Source organism: Gymnoscopelus braueri (genome assembly GCF_963280865.1).
Source record: "Gymnoscopelus braueri genome assembly, chromosome: 6".
NCBI classification, from domain to species: Eukaryota; Metazoa; Chordata; class Actinopteri; order Myctophiformes; family Myctophidae; genus Gymnoscopelus; species Gymnoscopelus braueri.
Window position 1 is genome coordinate 29,371,233 of NC_137607.1, and position 20,149 is coordinate 29,391,381.

Genomic DNA, 20,149 nt, shown 5'->3' on the forward strand with positions numbered 1-20,149 from the left:
GGCTTTCTCATTGTGTGCGCGTATTCTGGCTTGAAGACCTTTATACATGCCACTCATGTTGGCTGCTCCATCGTAGCCTTGGCCATACAGATTTTTCAGCTCTAGGCCATTCTTCTGGAGAAGTGAGAGCACAGTTTTCTCCAGCTCCTGACCTGTGGTTGTATCAACAGTGCACACCTCAATGAATCTCTCTTTGATTTCCATCTGATAGAAATATCGCACCACAAAGGACACTTGTTCTTTGCGGGAAACATCTGAGGTTTCATCAAGGAGTATGGAGTAGATTTCAGCTTCTTTCAATTCAGCTCGTATCTCCCTCCTGAAGTAAGTAGCCAGCGCTGCTATAATGTCATTTTGGCTCCTATTAGAGAGCGCTGACACCTGGGGCCTTGTCTTGGTTACTTTCACCTGGGCAGCTTTCTCTGTATGCATATTCAGCACAGTGTCATATTTGGCAAATAAATTCACTAATTGAAGAAAGTTACCTCGGTTGGTACTGGACTCTCTCTCATCACTGCCTCTGAATGCTTGTCCCTGTCGTGCAATATATAATGTGATATCGATCAACCTGGTCAGGATCTCTCTATTAGTCTGCCTCTCTCGCTCTCTAGCCTCCACCCCCTTCACATCTGAGACATCTAATGCAGACTGGAGTGCATTTTTTTGATAGTTGGTCCAACTAACCATGCTTGTCATGTGCATCTCTGTGCATGAATGTTGCTTGATTTTTTCAAGAGCAGTGTTCCACTTCCTTACGCCATCAGTGGTCCATGCTATTCTACTTTTGTACTTTTTCTCAGAGTGGAAAAGCCGACAACTAAAACAGTGCATTGAATTAGCAGTAGGTGAGTACTCCAGCCACGCATTCCCAGAGAACCATTGTTTTTGGAATGACCGCCCTTCTGTATTTTTGGGGTATGCCATATCTGCTTGACATGGGCCTACACTGCAGCACATGGAAATGTAGCTGTCATTGCACTTGATGTTAAAGGCTTCTACATGGGAAGGATCTGTTGGATATTGCATTATCGCTATCTTTGCAATTGTTTTATCTTTTTCACGAACAGTTGGTTCTTCGCTCTCTTCATCTATGGAGGATTCTCCTTCCATCTCTCCCTCATTTTGGTCATCATCAGAGAGCACTGTTTCTGAACATGGTGCTGCTCTGGACTCTGACATTTCTGCTTCATCTGTGTCTGACTCAGTGATATTTTCTATGGATTTGTCTCCCTCATCTTCCATGCTCATAGATGGACTATTGCATCTAGAATAGAATACAAACAATATAGAATATGATGTTTATTTCAATTATTTGGGTAAGGCAATGCAATGCATGACAACATTAAGACTCACCAGACTTTAACTGTCATGGCCAAAATCCAACACCCTACCACATAGCTTCTTTTTTTTTGTCATTTGGCAAGTAGCTTCATGATCATGTCTGATTCAGTATCACCAAAGCACTTAGCGTGGTTAAAATAAATTGTGGGCCTCTCAATAAAATAATAATAATTATTATTATTATTACCCTTATTATAATCAAACAGTTCAAATCTAAGCATGAAAGGACTCTAGACAGACAGTTTGTCCCTTAACATGACTCTGGTATTGACTCTGACCTTTCTTCTTCATCTTCATCATTGATGGGTAAAGGTTCATCAGGCACATCTGCCTCCTCATCTTCCTTGCTGGTAGGCTCAGGCGGCTTTACCCAGGAGAGCAGAGAGCTGCTTCCCCGGGCTGCCTGCTGTAGCTCTCTTTGTTTCTTTTTTCTTAGCCTGTCTTTTCTAGGCATTATTCTGCAGGTGGTAAATGCAAATTAGCTACATCAATGTACTGCTCTGCTGTGCATGATAATTAAGGGTTAATCGCCAGTGGTGGAAAGTAACTAAGTGCATGTACTCAAGTATTGTACTTAAGTACAATTTTGAGGCATTTTTACTTTACTTGAGTATTTCCCATTTTCAATACACTTACTTCTACTGTCTCCACTACATCTCACTCAGATGCAAATATTCTACTTTTACTCCACTACAATTATTTGAAAACTTTAGTTACTAGTTACTTTGTAGATTTAGTAGATTATTATTACAAAACATACATTTCATCGCTTCAGCCCTATATACATTTCAGCCATTTGAAAATAGTAGATCTGCAAGCTCATAATGACGCATTGTGAGCTTGTAGATCTGCTATTTTCAAAAGAGTTTTATACATTTCAAAACTTGTGAAATGGGATATTCTGCATAAATGAGCACTTTTACTTAAGTTACTTTGGTACTTTAAGTACATTTTGATACCAATACTTTTGTAGTTTTACTCAAGTAAATTATTTTTTGAGTATTTCTACATTGCAGTATTGATACTTTTACTTTTACTTTAAATGTGAGTACTTTTTCCACCACTGGAAAACGCTAATTAAGGCACAGCTGCGCTGAATGAGAGTTTCTGCACAAGAGACTAAATGGATGCAAGAAATTGAAGAAAAGAAGAGAGTGAAGTTATAGTTTGGCATCTGATTTAGGGGATTAAACAATACACTCGTTGTATTTGTTACCTGGTGGCTGTCAATCAGTGCAAAATTGAATGAAAGAGAAGTGAAAACCCGCGCAGGGGACGATTCTCACTCTGACTGTCTGTCTGACTCTGCCTGAGTGACTGACTGTCTGCTCTGCTCTGCGCGACGTGCGCGTTCACGTTGAGAGCAGGGAAGGGAGGGGCTGCGCCGCCGCTGCAGCCAGGGCACGTGTGGGGATGTTTGACAACATTAAAACGCGCATTTGGGGCATATTAGAAGCTTTTAATCCAGAATTGATCGATGTTACCATGGGCCACATACTGCACACTGTTAAAAAAAAAGGAACACTGTAAAAAACGAACTTTCAAAAGGGCACATTGCTGTCCAGAGGGCAAACGGGCAGGTGCTCAAGCACTACCTAGTGTCTATGTGTGCACGTCTCTGTGAGAGTTGGCAATGTAAAAAAAAACATTTCAATGGCTTCTGTTTACTCTTAGCCTCGGAAACCCATGCTTTTTTTTTACTCTAGACTAGAGGGTGTTCTTATTCTGAAGAGATCGTCTACCGGAAGTTTTATTGTTGCGGAGTTATTGTTAGCTGCTCACGGAACACAGCTCTTAAATCTGCTAGCGAAACCGTTCTGGGTTGGTGTTTACAGCCAGTAGGCTTCACGGTAATGATCTCTAGACAAACAAAACATTCGTTTCTTGTTTGTTTCTGTGCATGAATGTATGCATGAATGTGTCGGTATGCATGTAGGGGAAAAAAGACGTAACATTTCGGGGGAATAAAACACAATGTGGTGAAATGTGTGCGTTATGAAGGGCGTGCATGGTGGAATATGCCTCATTTGTAAACATTTTAATTCGTTATAACGTTAATTGTGTAGCTATATTGGGATGGCTTGGCCTTTGGTAATTAAGTCATAACTTTTGAAATAGACTGCTCTGGTATGTGATTTCTTCTTTTACTAAAACGAAACTTTTATACGATAATTATCGTAGGCCTACTACATCTGGCAACACTGAATTTGACTCTCCTGATTGGATAAGATTGGTATCCTGAACTGACAATGCATTTTCTGCTTTAAGAGCTGGAGAGAGAGACCCCTGGCCCTGTTGAATTTGTACTTCCATGTACTGTTATGTACTGTCATGTACTGTTCTCATGTCTTACTAAATAAACTACATCAATCAATCAATCAATGTTACTGAACAAACACTCAATGATAGCTATCAGAAATTAATAGAGCTATTCAACACTTGGGCCTATTTGAACAAAAGAAAGAAAGAAATCACCTTTAACAGTATTTAGTGGGGCGAGCGCATGATGTGACCACCAGTCCTACTCCTACATAATTTAGTTGTGGTTCTTGGGAGTGCAGTTTAATCCAACACATGTCCAATTTCTGATGGAGCTCATTGCTACTGTAATGTGTGGGTCTCTATTTTATTCCAGCAACAATGGCCCAGGCCCCTTTCGGTTTGGACCAAGCTCAGTTCAGCTGCCCCATCTGCCTGGCAGTTCTGAGGGATCCAGTCACTATCCCATGTGGCCACAGCTATTGTATGACCTGCTTGAGGGACTACTGGGACAGCCGCCAAGGGCAGCAGGCCTGCAGCTGTCCCCAGTGCAGAGCCACATTCAATCCCAGACCCACACTGGGTAGAAACACTGTGCTGGCAGAGATGCTGGAGAAGCTAGGCAGTGTGAGGCTGGAGGATGGCCCTTCAGCCCCACCTCTCTACCAGGAGATGGGGTTCTTGGCAGACCGAGGCTTTGAGCATGCTGTGTTTGATTTGTCCTCGGTCCATCCAGAGAAAAACGATGGGGAGGTGAGTGGAAGTCCGCTTACTGAAACCCATGGATGCCACACAATTCCCTGTTATGAAGTCAGACAATGTTGTTCATTACATAATTAATAAACATAATTAATAATAATTACAACTTAATACATTTTAGAATAATCACCCCTCTTTATTTTGGGGGTTCATCTGAAAATATAATGAGACTTTAACAGCAGCTGAAGTGTAAGGGCAACTTGAATGACAACTTTTCTTGACACCTACAGTATGACTGTTGTATCAAACTTTATTCCTGCAGAGGCTTTTGGGACACACACGGAGAGAACTTGCTCAGCGAATTCAGGAGAGGGAGTCGGAGCTACAACACTTGAAACAGACCATTAAGTCCTTCTTTGTAGGAATGTACTATTATTGTACTGTATTATGTCATGTTTATACATCTTCCTGCTTGTCTACTGCCAACAAAGAACAATAAAACAATGAAAACAAACAACTGTATTGTGTTATCTTGGGCAGTTTTTTTAAATAATAATTTGTATGATAATATGGTCTTCAGCGTTTTTACAGAATTAAAATCAGTAATTAACTCAGTCTAAAGAAGAATGTACACACACACACATACACACTATTGTTTGTTTTTTCTTTCCGTAGCACTTGGCTAAGGCAGCAGTGAAGGACAGCAGCAAGATCTTTGCAGAGCTTCTGGAGTTTGTGGAGCGGCGTCGTTCTGAGATGAAGGAAATCATCAGGGCTCAGGAGAAGGCTGAGGTGACTCGAGCTGAAGCCCAGCTACAGCATCTGACACAGGAGATCGCTGAGCTGAAGAGGAGAGATGCTGAACTGGAGAAAGTGTCACACACACAGGACCAGGGCTTGATTTCACAGGTGGGGCATCATCAAAGGGAGATGAGACCATAAGTATTTATTTCAGAAGTACTAGACAATCAGGATGGTCATTGATTAATCTGTTAATTTTGTATGAAACATTTAAAGTGATGTAAACTAATTGAGTTACCACATATCTTTTTTTCCTTGTACGATGATTCATGACAAAATCTGGTCAATAAAGAATATAGAGTGCTAATCACGTCTCCTGTTGCAGATGTGCCAGACATACCGAGGTCCAACCTGTCCTGGAGAGGCCAAAATTCTTACTGTCAACGCACACATCTCCTTTGGTCAAGTGAGGAAGGCAATCTCAGACCTGAGAGAGCAACTTGAGAGTTTATATCAGAGAGAGTTCCCAAAGATCACCCATGCATGTCAGTTAGGTTTCATATGTTAACGTTATAAGTCTTATGTCGTCATTATACAAACATGAATGCTAGGGAAGTTGTTTCAGAATATAACTACCGGTATGTTTCCAACCTAACAGTGAAGAATGTGAATGTTCTGCATATGGCTACACCCAAGTCCGGGCCCGGTAAGCATCCTGTTATGTAAAAATATAACATGTACAGTTTAACCTGCCAGTCAGTATCACTATTTTAATAGACTTTGTGAAAAAATAATCTTTTATCTGAACTTCCTTTTACTTTCCCACAATGCAAGCGCCTTGTATCTCTTCCCATGTTCCTGTTCTGGACAACAGAGATGGGCTCCTTCAATGTGAGTAACATTAATCATAGCCAGCTTTATGTCTTCGCCTACAAAACGTATAGAACACCCCCCCCCCATCATCACCCCCTTAAAACTGATAAAGCCATTATACGGGCACTCCTTGTTCAACAGACACTGACATACAGTGCTCACTTTTTGCTACAGATTTCTGCCCTCTGTCTTTGGACACATTCACGATTCACAAGGAGCTGTTGTTGACTGAGAGCAACCGTATGGCCAGTCGGAGTGGACAAGTACAGGTGTACCCAGACCACCCTGACCGCTTTGACACCTGGTGTCAGGCATTGTGTCGTGAGGAACTAGTGGGCCGTAGTTACTGGGAGGCTGAGTGGACAGGCTCACAGGTGGCACTGGGGCTCACCTATGAGAGCATTGCTAGGAAGGTACTTATCCACTTCCACATTTGATCATTATCACCTGTAATTATGAAATCTACTTGCCGGTGGGGTGCTTTGAAATGGTCGTGGCTTGTGAGTCTGTAAATCATAGTCTCTAATTAGGGTACAAATGTACAAAGCAGACCAGCAACACCAAATGTTATTGTACTGTATTGTGTATTCTTTTGGTACCGTTATTTCATCTGTGACTTACTCATATCCTCAGGGATCGGGCAATGAATGTCGGCTAGGACACAACTCAATCTCATGGAGTCTTTGCTGCAATACGTCATCCTTCGCATACTGCCATGACAATGAGACGCGACCTGTTGTGGTCCCCTCCAGCACTGTGTCCCGCAGAATAGGGGTATTCCTGGACCAGCAAGCAGGGCTTCTGTGTTTCTATACAGTGAAACATGGACAAGCCCACCTCCTCCATAGAGTTGGGGCCACTTTTACTCAGCCTCTCTATCCTGCCATGTGGCTCGGAGCACAATCTACCATCATCTTCTGTTCAGTTGATTGACAACTTAACTAATTTTAGACTTGACCCCAGTGGCAAAATCAATGTTCATCAGGAGTGCAATGAATGGGCGCTGTACTGTATATAGCCATTTTATTTTCAGACATAGTTTTCTATATAAAAAGGGAAGATGGACGTAATATTCTTTTGCTGGTTAAATATGACCATGGTTAGTTATTGCTGACACTCCCACGTCAGGAAAGCCACATCCACACAGACAGTTTAAGCACCTGCATGGAACACTTAGAGACCAGTAAGTGTTGTAGCATACTTGTTTAGTTGTACAATACAGTATAGAAAATGCAATGGAATTTGTATTGAAATTGATGATCTGACAAAATAAAACCACATAATCAACACATTTTTAAATTAAAGACAGTAAAGGGATTGAAGTGCAAGAGTTCTCTTTTATTAACCGTTTCATTATCAGTGCAGGGGCAAAAGGGGATGAACAAGATGTGCTGTAATCATATCTTGTTGAATGCTGCTATGTCAACACTCTGGACCTGCAACACAGTGAAGAGGGCACATCCTTTAGCTTACCACAATTATATAGCTTGTCCTACCCCAGATCGTAAGATTAAAAGGACCATACCGGCATCTATACATGTCACTATTAATTCACAGCTTCAACCATATATAATGCACATGAACATAACATTTTTCCCATTAATGGTTTTATTGTTAGACGTAGTGTTTGTTTACATTGTGTTATTAAAATGTTACCTAACTTACCCAAATAATTGAGTGAAATGGCCAACAGTATGTCAACTACAGTGCGAGTCGTAAATGGGCAAAACATTCCGGACCACCGGTATGGTCCTTCAAAGGTAAATTGCTGCGATTGTGCTTATACTCACATAATCATCAAACTTAGTGATCTCCTCTTCCAACAAGTCTGTCCCGACCTTATCGTCCACCACAACACAGGCAATCTGCAGTTTCTTGATGCCATAGCCCACAGGAACCAGTTTGGATGAGCCCCATAACAGGCCGTCCGCTTGGACTGACCGTACACATTCCTCCAGCTTTGCCATATCCGTTTCGTCATCCCACTGAAAATGAGAATAAAATAGAACCCACCAGTTTAATGGCAGGTTCATACTGGAGACAGAAGTGCTGCAAATTGCTGTGAAGTAAAATTCTGTCACGTACAGGAGCCTGCATATTCACACCGGAACCTTAAGAGTACTTCACCCCCAAAATGGCTTTTCTTTATCCATTACTCAATGCGTTAAGCCTTGAATAGATAGATAATTTTACCTTTTAAAACTCAAACACAGCGCTCAAGAGTATAATTAAAGTATCTTTTATCCAGTCATATCCTCATTACTTCAAAAATGCAGCTTTTTAAGTAATGAAAAAATCTTCAGAATACTAAAGCAATGTCTTGGAAGTACTACATACGACTGAATACAAGACTTGGGATTACACTGAGCGTTGTTTTGAGTTTATAATTTAGGGAAAAGTCATATCGGGGGTGAAGAAGTACTTTGTGTACATTGCGTGTCAATCGCGTAGTTCTACGCGAACCTAAATTGCGCAGCGTGCCAGTCGCATAGTTCTACGCGAAGTGTTATATTAATTTTTTTCTCGCAGTGACACATTTCATTGTAGGCCTCCCTCGCAGTGACACATTTCATTATAGCCCATCCGCCGCCGCTCTAAAGCTTCCACTAATCCGCCATTATCTAGGTTGTTGTTTTTTTTGTTTAATAGAAACTGCGACTACAGCAAAATGGACGATCGCCGATTGAAACGGTCTTCTCTGGGCCACTCACACAGCTACCCTGTGTGTCTACAAACAGTCTTAACGCGCGATCTTAAGGTATTTAGCGAGGTCTGTGGCGACGTGAAAAAAACTAAAAAACAACAATAAATCGCTGGCACTGGTGAGCACATTATGATATTAAACTCTGGCGTGGAATGTGTTAATAAATGTCTTAGTTAATCCCGCTTTGATGGATTTTTTATCTGACATGGTCAGATTCGCTGCACTCAAAAAAACAGGACAGACGCCCTGCACTTCGCATCAATTCACACCACTTCCATATCCAGTGTGAACCAGCATTGCAGGTGCAATCCATAACTTATTTTAATGAATAATACATTTGAACCAGTCTGTATGGTAGAATGTGATACAATATACCTAACACATCTGCGGTGGTTGAAGCTGGTCTCAACTACCATTCCATTGAGAAATATAGACCCTGGTGTTAGGTAGGTAGGTCATATACTGTTTGACAATTAGTACTGCCTGAAGCTATATATCTCCCCTGACCAAGCAGAGATTCTGTCGAGGTAGGGCAGAGGAGGTTTGGTCTCCCTGCTACATAACACTCGCCTTCAATCAACATTTCTTTCTAAAAAAAAAGTGCTGTACCTCCAAAAATAACACTCAACCTTGTAGGAAAAGAGACAAACATACAGGCTTGACATCCAATAAGATGGAGGACTTGGCGATGAGTGTAGGTTTCTTGGCCTTCCTTTCTGCATACTCTTTCAGCCGCTGTTCTTTGAGCCTTTCTGCCTCTGGATCTTCCTCATCACTACCGAATAGGTCAATGTCATCATCATTTTCATCCTCTTCGACTGGTGCACCAGTTCTCTGCTCCTGGGCTGGGGTGCCCTGAACAGATTGAACAAGTAAAATGTCAATATCTTACATACATTCACAAAACAGACCTAAGTGCATGACAACCCAGCTTTTGCTTTCTTCTGAAGGAGGGAGAGACTTACGTTTGTGCAGGGGGCTGCTTGAGCCGGAACTGGGGTCACTGCAACAGGGGATTTCTCCAGAACTGCTACTCGACATTCCAGTTTGGAAAGTGCTGACCTCAAGTTATCCACCACTGTTCACACAGCACAAGACGAGTCAGCCAGATCATGTGGGATGCAAAAGATATTTTAGTTGATCTGACTATGGGCGACTGAAATATTTGATCAATGCATGTCCACAGACCAACCTTGGTGCAGGCTGTTGTTCTCGAGCTCCAGGCTCTTGATACGAGAAATGAATTCCGCTTGATCTCCTGCCCCGCCACCAGAGCTCTGCTGTGGGAATACACAAAAGAGTGGAAAGTGAGGCTCTATGTATTACAGAGCACCAACGACATCTAGTGGCCAAACTCGGGTTAGTACACTCTTCAAAACCAACACACAAGCCAGACTCCATATGTGAACGAAACACCACACAACCAACGTCCTTCTCACCAGCAACTAAAGCCAGGCGGTTGCAGCAGAAATACAGTAGCCAAGGATGGACCCTGATGAAGACAAGTGGAAAGGTTAAGAGTTGGGAGAACTAAAGGGATGGGGCCTGTATCAACCATAATCCATACCTGGTAATTTATGGAGGAAACAACTAAAGAGTATTCCAAGCAACTGGAAGCGTGGGTGACTGGCAGGCCCACAGGGGGCCAAAATGAGAGAGGCTGTTAGCAGAGGTGGTTCCAGTGACACACAAGCTGGGGTGGGAAACTTACGAGCTGGGATTGGTGGCTCAGGGAAGGTTGACCAGACCCTCTGCTAAACAGTGTAGTCTTCAGCTGGGGAGGTGGGATGTGGTTTCAGGGATGGTAAAAGAAGAAAACCAGCGTAAAGGGACAGAGGGAGGGAAGGAGGAACAGGATTGAATGAACTACTACATCAGAAAGTACTTTCAGAACTGAGGCGAGCAACTGCAGTGTAAAACAAATACGGAAAGATCTTCAGAGGGTAACCGAGGAAACAGAAGTAAGAAAAGTAAAGCTATTTGGGGGAGATCGTGCAGGAAGCAGACGTTTGCTGATCCATCCAATGAGCTACGGCTTGGTAATAATAACTAATAAGGACTTTCATTTGTTATTATGGCCTGTTATAATACAGTAGTATGATTAAAGTAATACCATGGCATGCTGATAAATACTGTGTGCCGATGTATTGGTATGGCTTAATTTCTCATTCACCCTAGTGCCTTTGGTGGAACTGCTATCATTTACATTTGGGGGTGTGAGGTTATCATCAGCACTATACGTAGTATAGCAGGCCACCACCTCCAGTATTGCAACATGATCACACTTACATGAGCACTTTTCATTATGGGGAGCTACCAGAATATATACTGCAGGCAGTATAGACATTTTTATTGTTATTCTTAGAGTACCGTTAGCAAAAGACTTCGTTTATGCCATCTGCAGTGGATATTTTAAATACAAAAATGTTTAAATAGCCCAACCACCCAATCCCAACAGCCCATGATCACTGTTGCTGTGTTACGGGAATGCATTTTATATTGTATTTTATTGCATGTGTGTATTCTATGTATTAGTTGTTTTTATTATTTGTATATTGGCTGCCAGTGTGCCAAAGGAAAATTTCCATTGTATGTTAAATGTAATGGACAATAGTTCTCTTTATCATATTCTATACCTTTTAATCACAACACTTGCAAATACTGACTGATGTCAATTTCAGTTAGCTTGCAAATAACTTACATATATGACCCCCCCCCCCCCCCCCCCCAAATCTGACCAGTCAGAGGGGGAACCAGGGAGATCAAATCCAAGTGTTGCTGCGGATTTGCAGATTCTGTGAATTAATAATCAGATCGCAGAACAATTGTCCCTCCAGCCTAAAGAATACATGTCTGCAAGCCAAGGACATGGCCAATCGGTTGCAAGCCATCTGTCTGGCGTATGAGATCTACACTACTAGTAGCTCCTGTCCCATCACCTGCAAGCAGGCATCTACTGTATAATGCATACTGGTTGATAATACTGTAGACGCATGTAAAACATCCAGAAAATCTCTTAGTTACACCAACATCGTCTTGTCAACATAGTTACGTTGTCATTGGAGAGATTTCTGAAGATCACAATGACACAGACACTGCATCTGTTCCACACAGCTGATGCATACAGAGAGAGCACGCAACAGGGAGAAATGGAGATACACTGTACATGGAGAAAGACATAGATGGTTTGACGTTACGTCGTCAGACAGCATTATTATGGCATGCATCCTGGCAGAGATCTGCGCTCTAGTGAGTGCGTGGGCTTGAGTACTGCACAAGGCAACACCAGCTTTTTGTGTATTTTCAAGGGACAATTTGTACCAGCATACTTTGATGTCGAAATGTGTACAGGCAACATCCCTTCAGGCAGGGAAAGTGAAACATTCACCACCTTCAGCAAACACATGATTAGCTTACTGTATATCTTAGTTTGATCCTTCTGCGGTGCTGCTGTGACAATTGGCTTTCACTTGGGATCAATAAGGGTCTATCCAACTATGTTTGATAGTATCAGGAACTATTCAATGACACTCCTGTACCAGTTATCAAACAAAGAGCTCAAACCTACAGTACAGGCATAGCACATGCTCATTTGTTAGTTCTCACAGCAGCACCTATTACCTAACCCACTCAACAGAAAGTCTGTTGTCAGCACCAACCAGAGAGGGGGGTGGGTCAATCTGAAAGCATGTATGACTCTGAAATATCACAGTGAGTGACACGTAGCACTAACTTCATAGCAGGATACAGCTGGATAGATCCAGGTGATATGGATGCTACGGAGACTCAGCTAATGCATTTGAGGCTACAGTCACAGCATAATGAATGGATGATGGGAAATGAACAGGTCAATATTTATATACATTTATATAAAATACTTACTCCTGCCAGGGACTTCTGAATGTTCTCCCTAGCCCGAGCTATGTCTTGCAGAATGGTGTTAGCCCCCAATTCCTGAATGAGATATAATACATTTACTTTGTCTATCCTTTACACAACAACTGGAATCTCAAGAGACCATGAATACAGTTACAATATGTTTTCTTATACCATTTTGTATTTCCAAGCACTTACAATAAATAGGGTGGGAAATGCAAAACTGGGCACCAATTCTATGGTGAACATGTGTGCCAAGATGCAAAATAGAATGAAAGGGATGTAAAATAGAATCAAAGGGTAGAAACTGGGCTAAAAATATGTAGTAACCTGTGTTGGTTGTGTGGAGCCATTCATGTGCTCATAGAAGCGTCTCTCTGCCTCGTCATAACGGGGCTTCTCAAACCAGATCTTATCCTGGGCGAGGAAGTCTACTGAACTCATGGCGCTGCAGAGAAGAGAGAGGGAGGACAAGAGAAGGATGTTTTAGAAACAGCTTTGAATATAATAATGAACCATGATAATGTTAATCGAGTAAGCTAGAGGTTTATCCCCATACATACACAACAATCCCTTTCATTAGGGCACAATATTTTGAATGGTATGACTGGCATGACTGCCCACATTGTTTTTAATTATCTACCGTATACTCTCCCATGACAGACTCCCCCCAATTAAGCCATTAACTTAAAACACATAAAAGCATAAAGTAACTCAAGAACGTTCACACAATGCCAGAAGATTTTGATGCACCCAAGGTAAGATGAGACCAAAGGAATAGACTCAAAAAACAAACAAAGAAAAAATATATATCATACACACAATAAAAGAAATACAATAAAAGAAAATGCAGAAAATGCACTCAAAGCCTAAAGAGGAACTTGGAAGTGCTTGGAGGGGCTCCATTCTCCAGGACTTAGTCATACTTGACCCTCTTAGGGCTGGTGGAGGCAGCCGATGGAACCCTGGCATCTGGCCCTCGAGCCCCCTTCACCACCACGGCACGACTCTCACAGTGACCGTGGAAGCGGCTCTCAGCAGCATCGTAGCGCCATTTGTCCAACCACACCTTCTCACTGTCCGGGTGAAGGAAGTGGCAGACTCCTTCCAACGGTCGCTCTACCGCCTCAGTGATCTCAGCAGGCTCCTCCTCCTCCTGGATGGGGTGCAGGGCGTGGAAGACTTCAGCCTTGCCCTGCGGAACCACCCGTTTCTCCTCTACTACCACTTCCGTCTCCTCCTCCTCTTCCTCTTCCTCTACAAGACTCTGAGGGTGGTCACTACTTCTGGAGCTTGAGGGTGAGATCGCCCGTGGTTTTGAGGAATTGTTGCCGTAGAGGTTCTGGTAGAAGGTGGCCTCGGCGTGGTCATAAAGGGGTTTCTCCAGCCACACGTCTCTGAGGAGCTCCACCGGGACACGGGGTAATCCGTTGATGGGCTGCCGAGTGACTGGAGCGGCACCCACTTGCAAGCTCGGGGTGGCGGGCGTCTGAGCCAGAGACTGATATCCCTCGTCGGGTGTCGCAGGTGAGATGCGGTGGTTAGGCGGGGACGGAAGATCCAGGGAGTTCGGAATGGACGGCTGCAGGGACTCTTCCACAAAGCGCCGCTCTGCATGGTCAAAGGTTGGTTTGTTTACCCACACTGCTTCCACCATGTGGTGACAGGCCACCTGTTCAGCATGACTACAGGCCGGCCGTGGCGGAGAGGGAGATGTAGTGGTTCGAGTGTTAGGGTGATTCTCTGCGGCTGGAGGTGATCTGTTCGTCGGAGTGGTGGAAGAGCGTGCCAACCAAGACTGATAAAGGCTTTCTGCCTGCTCATAGATGCTATGCTCAAACCACACAGACGCACACTCTGACTGCAGGCCAAGCTGAGATGAGTAGGGGTCAGTCAGCTGGCTAGTCCCCTGAGCGGGTTTCTCTTCAGACTCCACCTTCCCTTCAGCTTTCAACCCCTCAGAGCAACTCTCAGGGTTAAGGCCACGTTTACGACGGCGCCTGCTTTTCCCGCTGCGCTTGCCATCCCCATTCAAGCTGCCACTCTCTGGAGAGGAGGATGCCGTTTCTCCATTTCTGTGGCACGAGTCAGATTTCTTCCTACCTCCCACCACCTCTACCTCAGTGGGGCAGTCCAGACAGTGGCCAATCGGCAGTTCATGCTCAGAGCCCTGCAGGTTTTCCTGAGGCATCATCTTCGATCCGTTGCAGAAGAAAAGAAAAGAATAACAGGGAAAGACTATTGGATTAATTACAGAGGAGTTTAGAAACAAACAGGGATTAATTCATTAGACTCACTGCGGGAACCTCTGTCATAACAAATTCTTTGTTGAAGATGTTACACTGTAGAGCAGTGAGTCAAAGTATCAATCCCAGAGGAACACATAAAGCAGCATGCAAGACTTTTGAGAAGGAATCAAACCAAAAACGCCATGCAAATGTTCTTTAAATGAAGTAGAAGGTAATGTAATTGGAGCACAAATCCACCCAAGAGACAAATCCATCCACTGCAATGCTTTGTCCAAAGTCAGGATCTTTTAAGGTCCTATCTAAGCCAAGAACACAAGTTTAATAAGAGAAAATGTACTTGTCTGGGATCTGAGTATTAAATATTCAGAATGACTAATGGCAGTCTGAGGTGAAAATTTAAAAGTGCCCAGATCAGTTTATCAAAAAAAGTAAAAACATCTAACTGTCAAAAAATGTGCATGCACTACTACAACTGCCAACATGGCATTTAGAAAGCAAACATCGATTAGGATAAACATAATTAAACCATTACATTTTACAAAAAAAACATCTGAGATTGCAACGTAATTTTAAAGTGTCAACAACACTGTCAAATACCAGCATTACCAAACCAACTAAACCAATTAGAATTGACAATTCAAATGTATAATTTCAATTCCAAAACCATTTCTATGAATACAGGTCTATGTTGAAGAACATTACATAGGAAAAGAAATTAAATAATATGCCCTAAGAACTACTATGGGCAACTATGTTGAGAAACCAAATTTAACAGAATAAAATAAAGTCCACACAAAGCCAGTTAAAATGTTCCCACTCATTAATTGCAGATCCTGAAGAAGAGAGAAGATCCAAGTGATCGAAACGGTGCATCAGAAATATCTTGACTAGTGTGCAGACTTTATTATCTTATTCATGTATATCTTCTGTTTGTCCTGCAAATGGACACTGAAGTGCAGGTACTTCTCTTAATGAAATGAAATTCCATTCATTCTTTATGTCCTCAGCAAATGTTAACATTTTACAATCAATTAATACTCAAGTTAGCAAAATGTGCTCAACACGGCTGGATAAATCGTATAAGGTCTTAGTATGACAAAGAGGCCTTTGCCTACAGATTAATAACCATCACAAACTATAACTTCAGTGTAGCCTGGATAAGTCAAATGATGGAATTGACGCTACAACATTAGTGGTTAAGAAAATTTGCTGATTGGCCCCTTTTGCATTACTTAAATATAACCGTACATTTTCCAGTGTTTCCCCTATATGCATTTAACAACGGTGTGGCTCCGCTCCTTGATTTGTGAGCACCGCTGCTACAACTTAGTCCTAGGGAAAACACTGGATTCCGTTTTAGCTTTCCACATTCATTCCTTTAACCAAGTGTTATTGACAAATCTTCAAGAAAGAAACTAAGGGGGGAAATCTGCATGCAAACAAAGTTGCAATATTTAGAGTAAAAGGAATGAATAACTGATGGCAATCATGGCATGGATATGACAGCACTGACATGCTCACAAGCATTTCAAACTGAGGCTATTGTAACCAAAGATGATAGCCAAGTCATACATACACTGGCATGGCATGCATTTTTATAACGGTACAGAGGTCCACAGAGATACAGGAAATGTATTCCCCAAGTGGTTCACCATGTGAGACATAGTCAACACTACAATGGATTTAGACAGTATTTTAACCCATTAAGACCTGAGGTCGATTCTACAAATGCCTCCTAAATCAGCAGTTCTCACACTTTAAAGATTTGTTTTCAAAAATAGCCAACGCAAAAATGTATAACACAGATGGTTTCCCTTTGAATGGGTTAATCAAAACATAGCCTGGGCAGCATATCTTTTCGGGTCTATGATCCGGTCGGGAGCGGAAGTAACTCTACGTCACCAGGCGCGTCATCAAGTGGCCGGATGGGCAGAGCCGGAAAGACTTCACCCTGACTCACCCCAAAATAGGTCCGTCCTAATAAAATCCTTGATGCGGAGTAGTTTAGCTTATTTTTTAAATATTAATGTGAGTGCACTTTCCGGAGACTATTTAGCGTCTGTATTATCCCACGGGGAAATTCATTTCCATTTAAATAGGGATTGGGGAACCAAAACAAAGCGGCACCGCAAAACCGGATGGGCAGAATCCGGAAAGAGATTCTCTTTCTTTTTTCTTTTTTTAGTAGGCGTGGCCTAGACCGGATCATATGGGTCTTTAATAACGCATACCAGGCTTTCCTCCGAGGTGGAAAGACTGGTGACGCGAGGTTAATCAAAACACTGTTTCGGGAAGTCATTTCCTGTCTTTGGGAGGCAGTGGTGGTTACAAAGCTTGTGACTCACCTTCCTTGCCAAAAGTATTGAGATCAAGCTAATGTCAAAGTGAAATGCTCAACAAGTTCTTTTCATCCATTCAACCGCAAGCCATGTGAGGGAGAGAGATTAAACAATCACTACCTTGCAAAGGAAACTGCACATGGCACACATTGCAGAATAAATCCATATCAAGTTACAGCTATAGTTAGAGCAGTAGGTTATGTCAATGTCAAACGATACTCACTTGTCCAACTCTGAGAGCATGAGAAGAGAGAAAGCTGCGTTTAAAAAATTCTCTCAACAAAATAATGTAACTCACTTTGACTAAACTGAAAGACTGAATGAACTGGAAAATTCATCAAGAGGCATAATTCACATGGTTACTCAAGTGGCTCAATACTCAGGATTTGACTGTGCAGTACCCCATTGCTCAATGTAGTGATTGCTTAAGCATTATTTGTAAAGATTATTATAACATTTACATGGTCATGTGATTAGTACCCTAGAAAATAAGCCAGTGGACTTCTCTCAGAGTCCATCACATGGTAATTGACATGAGTGAGTGCATCATTAGACGACTTAAGGTAGGGTAAGTGATTTTTTGTTAAATAGCTCTATATTCCGATTCCATACTCATTGGTTGCTTGTTCAGTAAAAGGAGTCTCCATGTCCTCTCCAGCTCCTTATTAAAACAGAAAATGCATTTTCAGGTCGGGATACCAATTTTTCCCAATCAGGATAGAGAACTCAGATTAAACAAGTGAAATTGGAAGTGATGACACAAAGAAATGAGCAGACTAAATTTGAACTGGATTTACTGGAACAATGAAAACAAATTAAGCGGATAAATGGGTACTCTCTCCTGATTGGCTGACTTTTGTCACCAACCCGAAAATGTATTTTCCGTTTATTCAAGAGCTGGAGAGACAGGGAGACCCCTGTGACTGAACAAACACTAGTCTACAGCAATGATTGCTATCAGAATATAGTGCTATAACCTTTTAACAAAAACCTTTTTGTTTTAACCAAAAAACATCACTTACCCTACCTTTAATTATTCAGAGGGGGGCTGACATCCAAAAGTGTGTGGCCCCCAATGGAAACAAGCAGCCATAGGCTTTTTGGGGTTTAAAATCCTCTTAGCAGACCTTGTATTGAACTGTACTTTCCTGTTCTTTTTTTTGTTTCTTGCAAAGAGCTAATAAGAGCTAATCAATTGATGGTCAGTTAGGCAACCCGGCCTGGCGGGGATCTGCCCTCCGAGGAGCGCCCTTCCAGTTTGGTCTGCTGAGTGCTCTCAAGACAAATTCGTTGATTTAATAATAAAGTCCACCAGAGTGTGGAATAGCATAGTGAATCATATTATTTAAGAATGTAGTTCGTAGGGGAAAATGTGAGTAGTGATGAAAGATGCCAGCTGAACACGAGGTGGCGGTGGTGGTGGTGGGCGATCAAAGGTTTCGTTTCGTCGTAAGCTCACAACGGGCTTGTAGATCTGCTATGTTGGTTAATTAAACACATCTTCCATGTCTGAGCTGTCATCCTATATCCTTTCATATCTGGTGGTCTCTTCTATTTTTTTGGACGCCTTATTTACACAACTTGAAGACAGCCCCATATATCGAATATTACGTTCCCGTTTTCCATCCGTGTGAAACGTCAAGACTGTGGGAAACGCACACCCGGCATCATGACATGATGACACTCACACACACTGTAGCTAACGTTAGCATGTTAGCCTCAACCCCGCTAACGTCTGTCCGTCCATCGGAGCGTGAATGAATTTTATATAACTGCTTTGACTCGAACTCTGCCTCAATATAAGAACCAAGCACCCCGGCTGTCAGTGGCCCGGTAATATTACCTACTGTACTGTTTGATGGAGGTGGAGGACCCGGGGCCGGTGGAGGAAGATGACGCGTGTTGCTGCTTCTCCGGGAGTGAGCTAGAACGGGAAGGGAGAAATCAAAGACGGGAGCATACAACGACTGTGTGAAGGCAGAGGTCTATCATCCTATAGACCAAGAGGGACGGCCGCGCACTGTGATTGGCTCGGTGCTTGTCAGGCAGGTACCCCATTGGTCGAAGTTTAGGTAGCAACCCATGTAGAAAAAGTGATGTATCAAATAAAGAACTCACAGACGGTTATCTTACACATAGGATCTTACATCAGATCACATGTATAACACACAAAGGGACATGTCTGTGTCTGTGTCTGTCCGTCTCCTTAAAAGTTAATGATAGATAAGTACGAGGCAGACCAGACGACTCGGTTGCATAGTCCTTCCGGGCTATGGGAACTAGGCTCTACCTTACGTGAACTTTAACAGCGGTGAACAATGTGGTTTCAGGCCCGCCAAGGGCCCCCAGGACTGGAGTCCTTTAGGGCAGTGGTTTTCAACCTTTTCAAGCCGGTGTGAGCCCCAAAAAGAATATCATATTTGAAATGGGGCCCACCCCCCAACCCTGACAAGCACTTGGAATGTAGGAGTTGTGTCATTACATTTTGTTTGACTCAGATACATATTGTGAAAATAGCCGATCTACAAGCTCACAACGCTTAGGAATTAAAAAGGTCTTAAAAGTCCTTAAATTGTCACTTCACTGTCATCTGGGGACCCCAAAAAAAACATGTGGGGACCCCCCTGGGGTTCCCGACCCACAGGTTGAGAACCACTGCTTTAGAGGGTTCCAGCCATACAGGTGTCCCCAGCTATTAATGATTGATAGAACTAATCTTCACGAAAACAAACACAACAGGAGAACTACAAGAATGGCTATTTTGATAGTAAAGGAATTCTAATCTGGACCAAATGAACAAAAAACAAAAAAATCTTTGGGGGTCCTTATTAAAAAAGGTAGCATCACTGTTCTAGTTACTCAAAGCGGCTTTGAGTAACTAGAAAAGCGCTATATAGGCTAAATGAATCATGATACACAGTAATTTATATAGCATTTATTTTTGTATAATTTTCCTATTCACTTTAAAAGGTGAAATCAACCCACCAGCTAATGCTGATTGGTTTCAGGAATTTATTGGCTCCAATACAACTCCCCTGTAGACACCTCGGAATTGGCATGAATTCCAT

At 42.5% G+C, this 20,149-nt stretch overlaps 2 protein-coding genes across 4 annotated transcripts; one reads left to right on the top strand and one right to left on the bottom strand.

The window, feature by feature from the left end:
- Positions 1-3,134: 3,134 nt before the first annotated feature.
- On the top strand, positions 3,135-7,204 carry LOC308087253 (E3 ubiquitin-protein ligase TRIM65-like). The gene is made up of 9 exons (XM_080431009.1): positions 3,135-3,191; positions 3,977-4,353; positions 4,622-4,717; positions 4,975-5,208; positions 5,426-5,585; positions 5,699-5,746; positions 5,875-5,931; positions 6,088-6,326; positions 6,547-7,204. The coding sequence occupies exons 2-9, from the start codon at positions 3,982-3,984 to the stop codon at positions 6,844-6,846; spliced, it is 1,506 nt and encodes a 501-aa protein (XP_080287135.1). The 5' UTR covers positions 3,135-3,191; positions 3,977-3,981; the 3' UTR covers positions 6,847-7,204.
- A 26-nt stretch (positions 7,205-7,230) lies between these two features.
- eef1db (eukaryotic translation elongation factor 1 delta b (guanine nucleotide exchange protein)) lies at positions 7,231-19,063 on the bottom strand. Of its 3 annotated transcripts, none has more exons than XM_080431011.1 (9): positions 18,925-19,063; positions 12,824-12,941; positions 12,500-12,571; positions 10,329-10,391; positions 9,810-9,897; positions 9,583-9,695; positions 9,272-9,472; positions 7,704-7,898; positions 7,231-7,349 (listed from the first exon to the last, which is right to left on the bottom strand). In XM_080431011.1, exons 2-9 carry the CDS (start codon positions 12,935-12,937, stop codon positions 7,311-7,313), a joined length of 885 nt encoding a protein of 294 aa, XP_080287137.1. In that variant the 5' UTR covers positions 12,938-12,941; positions 18,925-19,063; the 3' UTR covers positions 7,231-7,310. The 3 variants fall into 3 exon arrangements, with proteins under 3 accessions (XP_080287137.1, XP_080287138.1, XP_080287139.1); XM_080431012.1 differs by having other exon boundaries at positions 18,929-19,025; XM_080431013.1 differs by lacking the exon at positions 10,329-10,391.
- Between the last annotated feature and the right edge of the window lie 1,086 nt (positions 19,064-20,149).